This window comes from Lipotes vexillifer, unplaced genomic scaffold, assembly GCF_000442215.2.
Source record: "Lipotes vexillifer unplaced genomic scaffold, Lipotes_vexillifer_v1.1 scaffold237, whole genome shotgun sequence".
NCBI classification, from domain to species: Eukaryota; Metazoa; Chordata; class Mammalia; order Artiodactyla; family Lipotidae; genus Lipotes; species Lipotes vexillifer.
Window position 1 is genome coordinate 1,639,500 of NW_006794332.1, and position 9,679 is coordinate 1,649,178.

General features: G+C 34.8%; 1 protein-coding gene across 2 annotated transcripts in view; it reads right to left on the bottom strand.

Moving 5' to 3' along the window:
* Positions 1-479: 479 nt before the first annotated feature.
* Positions 480-9,679, bottom strand: part of IKBIP (IKBKB interacting protein) — a 19,237-nt gene continuing 10,037 nt past the window's right edge. The window contains exon 3 of one of the 2 annotated variants that reach the window (XM_007467162.1): positions 480-1,425. In XM_007467162.1, the coding sequence (XP_007467224.1) occupies positions 670-1,425 (756 nt within the window). In that variant the 3' untranslated portion in view covers positions 480-669. Of the gene's footprint in view, positions 1,426-7,649; positions 8,691-9,679 lie in introns of those variants that run through there. The other variant, XM_007467161.1, reaches the window with a different exon arrangement.

The window sequence follows — 9,679 nt, forward strand, 5'->3', positions numbered from 1 at the left end:
TGGGGCAGCCTCCATCTGAGGCTTGGCAAGCCCCCTGAAATCTGTGCTGCCCCCCACCCCGCAAACCCTGCTCTAGATGCCACTTCCTTACCTCATTTTAGGTGACCTTTCCCTGTTTCCTAAAGCCATAAAAGACCTAGGAAGTCTTACATGATTCTTTTCTTGCAGCTCCCTGGTTGACCTTTCTAGTTTCTCTTATTCTAAATGGATAATATATGAAAGCCCTGATCCTGATGGGCAGTTCTTCAGCTGAGCCCCAACCACACGTACTATGCTCCTTGGCAGTTAGTGAGGGCAAGTGGGGATTCAGATCCTGCCCCATCTAGATTTCCCAGCGCTAGACTGGCAGACCCTGAGTGTGTATGTGTGTGTGCATGTGCGCGCGTGCGTGCGAACATATGCACATATGTATAAGGGGGATGCATAAGGTTCTTACTATATAAAGTTGCAAACATGTCTTATACAAAGTTTTAAATACATTTGAGCATATTTATTTAGGAAAATCCAGTGCTCAGTCCTTCAAAAACTTTTATTTTTACTGTACAAAATAGAATCAAATACAGAATAGTATTTACTCCAAAATTTTCATTATTTCTGACTTGTCAGTCTTTTTATAACATGACAGAGGTCCTATTAAAGTTTCTTCAGTCTAATCTAAATAATTTCAAGCTAATCCATATCTGAAATGTGTTTTATTTCATCTTTCATATCCTTAATCTCAGCTCGGACTATTGTTAAGTTAGATATTTTCTCTTTTAAGAAAGCAATTTCTTTCTCTCTTTGTAGTAAGTCAGTAACCAATCTCCCAATGCGTACTGTTAAATCATTTACCAAGGGTTCCAAGCGGGAAAAGTCCTTCTTTAGATTATACACCTTTGGTTTTAGATCATTTGCAAAAGTCACTGTCTTCAGAACTTTAGCTCTGTCACTTTCTAAGCTTAAAAATCTATCTGTGTGCTTGCTGAAATCACTCTGTAGCTCAGAAAGTATCTTCTTAGCAGAGTTAATTCTTTGTGAATTGTCAGATGCTGTCTTTCGGAGCATTGTTGTTCGGTCAATGCTACTTGAAAGAAGATCACCTATGTTTTTCACTGTATTTTTTTCTACTTTTTCTATTTTATTTTCTAGTTCTTGAACAGAATCTGTCAATGATGTTACATCAGTTACTAAACCTGAAATACGTCGCATATCTGTTTTTACAGTTGTAATCTTGAGACCGACATCTTTTGCCATGGAAGTTGTACTTTGGTCTACTTTTGTAACATCTTCAGAAACAGTGGTCAAATTGTTGTTCAATATATCCTGCTTTTCAGTTATCCTGTTGGACCAAGTTTTCACTTCATAAATCTCCTCCTGTAGACGCTTTAGATGAGTAATTATTTGAAAAGACTTCAATTGTTCTATGATAGCTTCAGACTTCTGACACTGTAAGAAAATATAGTACCAGAATAATTAAATTGAGTAAAAGCTTAACATTTAAAATTCAACTTAAATTTTAGGTGTTATTTTAAACTATAAAGTTACTGCTCTTCTGGAAAGCATTTGGTAAAAGAGGCATGAAGCGTATTGCTAATTAATAGGAAGGGAAACATTGAGGAAATTTCATGTGACTGCAAATGGCATTTTCCAGTTATTTTGGAACCACCAGTCCTCTGCATGGTGACAAAATGAGCTAAATGAGGGGAAATGATGTATCTTCAGTTGCTGGAGAAGGGAGGAGGAAGCCCCCTCTAGATGAGTTTCGGTAAATTTGGGGGGGTCAAACAAGACAACATGACTTCTGAAATGCAAGTTTGTTTGTAGGTACAAGTGCTAGAATGAAGGGACTTTATTGTCCTATTACTTTTATGAATACTTTTCTGGGGTATTGAACTAACTCCATTCAATTAGTAATCCTTAAGTTCCTAGTGTGTTGTCAGGCATGTGAAGTCTGAGAAACATAAAGATGAGTACAGCTTCGGTTGTGGCTTCAACTCAGTTCAGTAGTTTAATAGAGATGATAGATATGTAAAAAACAAAACAACAAACAAACAAAGCACTATCTCCAAGGTTCTAAAATTCCAAGATTCCAAATACAAGTGATTATCAACTTTTGGATGTTTCAATGCCATCCTCCTTCCCCAGCATCCATTGAATACTGATGTCTCTAAATTGTTTTGGTTTAACTTGGACAAATCAGCTGATGAACATTTTGAGCCACACAACTGCCTGGCAACATTTCAAGTTGTTATTTTTGTTGTTGTGTGCGTGTGTATGTGTGTTTATATAGCAGTTTTGGGGAAATTGAGTTATTTTATTTTATTGTATTTTTAATATTTGAATTTTTATTGCATTGTGCCATCAGTTAATAAAGTCAAGAGGGACAGGGGAATATTAAAGTGTTGATTAGAGTGATAAGATGGGTATCATAAACAATACAAAATTGAAAATTAAAACATACATGCCTGAGGTCTATCCATGTTGTCACTAATGGCAGGATATCCTTTCTCAAGGCTGAATATATCAATGTATCAAAGTATCATGTTGTACACTTTAAATTTACACAATGTTATATGTCAAATTTATTTAATTAAAAAAAAATAAAACACATAGGAATTGTCAGGTTTCAATTAAGTTTCAATCAGAAGATTAACTTAAGCCTGTGCGCTGTATGCTAAACTATGAAGAAAAAAAATTAAAGAACAAATGTAAAATATATTGTCAAAGCCTGTGTTGTAACACAGATATACATTGTGATTACATTGAAAAAAGAAATTCCATTTATAACATGTAAGTCAGTTGTTCCACTTTGCACATTAAACTTTCAGCTTGTTTTCTAGGAAAGCATTGTTTTATTTATTTATTTTTTTATTTTTATTTTTTTTCGGTACGCGGGTCTCTCACTGTTGTGGCCTCTCCCGCTGCGGAGCACAGGCTCCGGATGCGCAGGCTCAGCTGCCATGGCTCACGGGCCCAGCTGCTCCGCGGCACGTGGGATCCTTCCCGACCGGGGCACGAACGCGTGTCCCCTGCATCGGCAGGCGGACTCTCAACCGCTGCGCCACCAGGGAAGCCCGGAAAGCATTGTTTTAAAGTGGAGATTGTCTATAGCTTTCTACTAATAATCAAAACCATCTTGATTCAACAACGTTTACTGTGCTGATATGTGCTAGTATGATCAGGAACTGACTCTGCCAGAAAGTTTGTCACTTAGTTTGGGAAAGAAAATGTCAGTAAATGGATTATTTAAAATTCAGAAAAAATAAGGAATCAAAAACAAATATGCAGGTTGAAAAAAATTTTTACAAAATAAAAAATGCAGTTTAAAGACATCAAGTACAAAATAATTGTATTTCTTCAATATGTTTTTTATGAATCTTTCTTAAACTGCCTTTGCCTGGTTCACTCAGGTAACCTGTTGGGGTTATTTTGGTAACATTAACTTAGTTCTACTTAATGCAAATAAATATTTAATATGCTTGGAATATTATTTTTACAGCAGCTTAAAAAAGGACCAGTCATATAATTGCAAAGAAATGAATCTGAAATGGGGCAGTAGAAAAATTAATTCAAAGCATCAATACACCCTTCTTGCCCTATCATATATATTTGGTTCCAAAATATATTTTAGGATTTTTCTCAATGGGTTTATGCTACGTTGATTAGTGGTGGGGATGGTGGCCCAAAATGTTTGTTTGTTTGTTTTTGGTAGAGAAGTTAGACTGTGAAAAAATTATCATGGGTATGACAGTAACGAATAGCCACAAATAGGAAGGAAATCAAGCAGTGAGTGCAAAACCTTAAATTTTATTTTTTAGGGGAAAGTTTTGCAATAAATTGTATTTGCTGAAAGAAATTTTCAAAGGTGAAAGGAGAGGGCTTACTTTCATCTATTTCATTACTAGGTTATCATTTATTAATGTATCTAATCTGGTAGAGATAGCTTAACAGCATTAAACAAGACATCTCAGAAAGGGCTAAATTTATTCTTAGAAGTATAAGATCATTAAGAAACTGTTAGTAAGCCTCTTTGTCACATTTGGTAGGCTATAAAAGCAATTTATTACTAACTTCTATTAGTCTTCACTAAAATAGAAAATACAGTATAGGAATAGCCTAGAAATTGTTTCACTGAATTATGTTTAAAGATTACATAATGGCTTGTTTAAGCTCTTTGCTTAAGATGATCAGAAGAGTTGGAGTCTATTGGTAGCTCGAAAGATTCACCCAGTAATTTGAATACTTACTAATATTCCTATTCCTATCATATGAGCAAGGTACTAAGATAGATGCTGCCCTGCAATGTTAAGTATTGTCTGGATCTACAAGCAAAACAACGTGAGTCAAGGGAATGATTTATGGGTCCAATCAGCCTTCCAAAAACTTTGCTAAAGGATCTTTGAACTGTACTAAGAGACCTGGAAATTTTATTGATCTCTAAAGTTTAAAACCACTTAAAGCCAGGAGAGATTTTAGAAATTATTTGGTACAATTCCTTCATTTTACAAATTAAAAAACTGAGCCCCAAAATAAAGTGCCCAAGAGCACAGAGTCAGTGGCAAAACCTAGATTAGAAGATTCCAGTCCAGGGTTTTTTTCTCCCCCACTGCTTTCTCACTCTTCCCTAAACATTTATTGATTCTTTCTTATGACCAAGGCCCAAATAATTTTAGGTCACAGTTACAACTTTTGAGGGACTTATAGTCTAGTTTAATGGCAACATAGTAGTGGGCGCATTTGACTGAATTATAGCTTTCTGAATTCTCAAGATAGTTCTACTGACAGCTGATTTCTTGTGATTTTTTTTTTTCCCCCTCCCTGGTTGAACAGCAGCAGGTTGTACTGTATAGTGGGAGGTCAGTGGCCTCTGGAATTGGACAGACTCAGCAGTGTGATGGTAAGATTCCTAATCTTGCTGAGCCTCAATTTCCTCATTTGTAAAAGGGGTCTCATAGCTAGCAAAGCTGTGGTGAGAATCTGTGATAACACATGCCAAGTGCCTAGCACAATGACTGGGACAGGGTAGATACTCAATACATGGAGCTGTTAGGATGATGACGAATGTAGGCCTCCTAGCAGTGTGACACATAATAGGCTCCAAAATGTCGGTTCTATCCTTCCCTGCTCTGTAAAGCTGGGATGGAGCATTTTGATTTGTGTTAAATTAGTAGTTCATAGCTGAAGTGACACAGATACTGGGTGAATTTGCAGAGCTTTTGCCAACTGTGCAAATATGAGGTAAATCTACAGAGAAATACATTAAAAAAATTATGTTTGATGAATATGACATCACATTAATCTTTGGCCAAGATTATAGATTCACACAAAGACCTACAATTAGATTAAAATTAAAATAATGCCATTGGAGATTCCCTGGCAGTCCAGTGGTTAGGACTTCACGCTTTCACTGCCAAGGGTGTGGGTTCAATCCCTGGTCCAGGAACTAAGATTCTGCAAGCCGCATGGTGCAGCCAAAAAAAAAAAAAAGCCATTAACTTTGTATCTTACAAATTTAGTTTTCTATCAATCCATACAGGCTAATAAATCAACATTTTTCATTATAAAATATAAAAATACACTTAGTCAACAGCTTCTCATCTTTAGTTAAAATTTAAGGAAATATTACTACAAATAATACTTTTTAACTTTACATCGAAGGGTTAAGAAAATTAGGTGTTTGTTTTGTAAAAGTGATTTATATGTGCTAATTAAAAAAATGGACACTACTCTCTATCAGAAACTTAATGTAAAATTTATTATTAATTACAAAGATACAAAAATGTGTCTTAGGATATGGTAATCTTCCTTAAAGGAAAAACTAACAATGTAATTTAATATTTGATACACAGGAAAGTTTTTGAAATTTCAAGTATCTTTCTTAAATAAATGAATTTAAGAAACAGAGGAAGACAACCTAGGTACATCTAAATCTCTCTAGTGACAATTTTTTATAGGAAAACCCCTGAAGAAAGGAATATATACATGTGTACATACATGTACACAATATTTTCTCATGAAATAATTGTAGAAGGGCAGTTTTTGTTTCCCTTGTAATTGTCACTATAGAGCACAGTGGCCACCTTATTTCCATTTATTTTCTGTAACCATTACTATGGTACATACCGTAGTTAATAATAACGATGTATCAAATCTGGTGACACACCAATAAATAAATAAATAAATAAATAAATAAATAAAAGTAAAGAGTACAAGAGATCACATATTCCCTGGCAGGATGGAGGTTGAAACGACAAAGTTCCAGTTAACTTTATAATCTATTTTATTAGCTTGAAAATAAAAGCAAACAAATACAATTTTGTTAGTACACACAGACAAGAACTTACATATTCAGAAGTCAAGAAATTTAATGTTAATATTCTAGAAATTAGTGCTATGCCTATGACCCATGGCTGTCTACCATAGGCCTTCCTAACCCCAAAGTAGAACTTATTTGGGATTTTTCAAAAAATGTACAGATTTACATAATAAAACCACCTGACCACAACTATCTTTTGTAACTGACTTCTTTCAAGTTCTTTGTGTTTAATTCCACTGAAATTGCATTATAAAACTGGGACTATAGTTGGTTATTGGCAAGAAGAAACATGTTGTTAGAACAGTACTTTCAAATGCAGTTAACTCAGTTCTTTCAACACTAACCTTGGACACCCTTGATACATCAGTTTACCAATAAAAGTGTTATGTGCTTTCCCAAACTTGCACATTTCCGATTATCATTATTGCAAAAATCTGTCTAGACCTCCCCCTAATTTCATTTCAATATGTCCATGTCTTATTCTTTGTGACTCTATTATATAATTTTGTGTAAAATAAAATCACTATGTAAAACAAATTTGGTTGGGTAATTAGTTTGGGGACTCTAAAATAATGACATATTTTAGTTACCATAATTATCACATCATATCTCATTATGCTGCTTTTTCTTCTTTAAAATAGGCCACAGGCTTATTAGTGTATTTTTATTGTAAGTAGAAAATTTATCTAGAGATCATGTACCTAGCAAACACAACGGTCTGTAACACAGTTAGAACCTTAAAAAAAAAAAAAACGCCCAGGTATACAAAGATATTCCCAAAGTCCATACTTCACAGGATGCACACTTAATTCATAGGGAAAACTTTCAAAAAGAACACATTTACTCTTTAAAAAAATTTCTTACAAGTATCTATAACAGTTTAGAACCTTAACAAAAAGTAAAAATGTTTCCCAGTCTCCATAGTTTTCAAAAAGTGCATATTAATTCATAGCAAAGCATTCCAGGCTCTCCCTCAGGCATGTTATCTTTTATTTTAGACAAAATTCCTATAAACTTGGTTGTCTGGATTCTTAGCCTGCAGTAAATTGCAAAAGAAACGAAAAACTGGCTGAGGTGAAAACATTACTGATCAACCTGACAGTAAGATCAGGTCAGTGGGTCACTTTTTCAGGTGACAGAAAAGGTATAAGAAATAGACAGAAGGTTTGAAAAACAGCAAACTGGGGTCGAGTGAGGAGGTAAACACCCCTCAATAGCTCCTAGGGACATTAATATATTTGGGTCCAATATGGCAGATGAAATTCACAATAATGTCCATTAATTATTAGAAAAACATTTAAAAATATTAAGTATATTGCTTCAAAAAAGTAGAGAAATATATATTTTTGAAATGTTTCTATTTAAAATGGTGAAAATTGAAATAAGTTTTATTGCTTAAAAAGATAAGCTTTGACTCTCTGGATAACGCATTTGTGTGGACACCTCACTTATTTTCCAATAATGTAGGGTAAAGTGAGGCATATCAAAATAACTCAAAAGCATGGAACTAATCAGGTTATGTATAATAATGTGGTTCATCAGGATAAATGTAGTGCATTCAAAAATCACTATCAATTCCTTTATTTTCTAGATTATATTCTTCTGGAGTCCCCTTTTCTCTTGTACTTGAATATACTATAAAATCATGAACTTTTCCTTTTAGAACATCCAGTTCATTCTGCATCTTTAATATGCTATTATCATACTGAATTCCTTCAAGGGTTTTCTGCATCTCCATGATTTCAGATACTGCTTTCAGCATATCATCTTCCATATTAAACATCTGAAGAGTCAAGTCTTCCATTTTCTTTTCTGTCCCTATCAGATCCTGAGAGACTCTGAGAACAGAGCGAATAGCACTTTCAATTGTTGGCAAATGTGTCTTGCATTCTTCAGCTTTGGGTTCGTAGCTGGAAAGTTTATTAGTCAGGTCTTCATCTCTGGCAAAGAGAGCATGCTGTTCCTCCTCTAACTTTTCAAGTGCTTCTGTGTCGGAGCCAAGCTGCTCCTCTACTCGCAGAAGATCCTCTTCTTCTTGTCTTTTTATAGTTCTAATATTTCTTAGTGTGCTATCTTCCAAATCTTTTAGCCTTTCAGTGAGCAATTTTATTTCTTGTTCAGCTGAGTTAATTTGGACAGTAACTTGAGAATGTATATGTTTTGATTCTGATTTGAAAATGTCTGTATTAACATTCATTTCTTCTAGGCTTCTCTTCCAGAAATCTGTAACGTTCTGGAATTTCTCATTAAGGCTTTGCATCTTTTGAGTGAGCATCTCTTCACTATTCTGAATGTCATGCATGATACTTTGGAGGCTGGATACTTCCTGCTCAAACTGGGTCACCAAAGACATGGATGATGTAGCTTCCTGCAGGATACTTTCAGTAGTTGCAAGCTGCATTTATAACACAAAACAATTCCCAAGGCTACTTAATAACTTTTATATTAGGGAAACACACTTTAACAATCACTTGCCAAGTTCAAATTCTGAAGATGTCTAAAATATCCGAATAAATAAGAATCATACAGACAAAAACAATTGTTATATATTTAAGTTATTAAAAACATGTTTTAAACACATTTAATAGATTAGCACTACGGTAGAAAAATACGGTTGTCCCTCATCCCTAGGTATCCACCTGTGGGGCATTGGTATTCCTGTGGATACCAAAATCCATGGGTGCTCAAGTCCCTCATGTAATATTTGGATGGGGAACCCACAGATACAGAGGGCCAACCGTATACACCTGAACTTATAATCCTAAATATCTGTGCATTTTCACGGAGGGATATTCAAAAGAAAAATAATGTTAAAGAAGCCTGAAATATATCACATTTCCTTCTTTTTTTATTCCAATGGAAAGCAACTTAGCTGTCATTTTAATAGTTATTTGGCTTTTTAGAAACTGACTTAGTTATAAAATTTGTTAACTTTCCTAAGTTCTGTGACTCTGGAAGACTTTCTGCCTGAAAAAAAATTTTGTTGACTGACCTCTTGCAGAAAAGGTACCAGAATCAGATCTTATAACTATCACAAAGGCAAAAAGTGAAAAAAAAAATCAGTTTACAGAGACAACTGATGTCAAACAGTAAAGTGTTCTAAGTATCTATAAATTATGGTGAGCTCCTAGCATCTCCTAAAATGTCTAGAATATAGAAGGACCAGGTTGTGGACCTCTTTCTTAGCCTATACTCACACAAAGATAACAGCCTTAGAGACTACAGGAAGGCCTAGAAATGATTATTAATTTATCAAATGTTTGCAGCATTATGCTGAAGACATAATACTGTACAAGACACAGTTCTGCCCTTAAGCAGCTTAGTTTAATTGGGGAGAAAGCAAAGTCTACATGCGCTGTGACAGGGAAAGAGCTATGGAAGCAC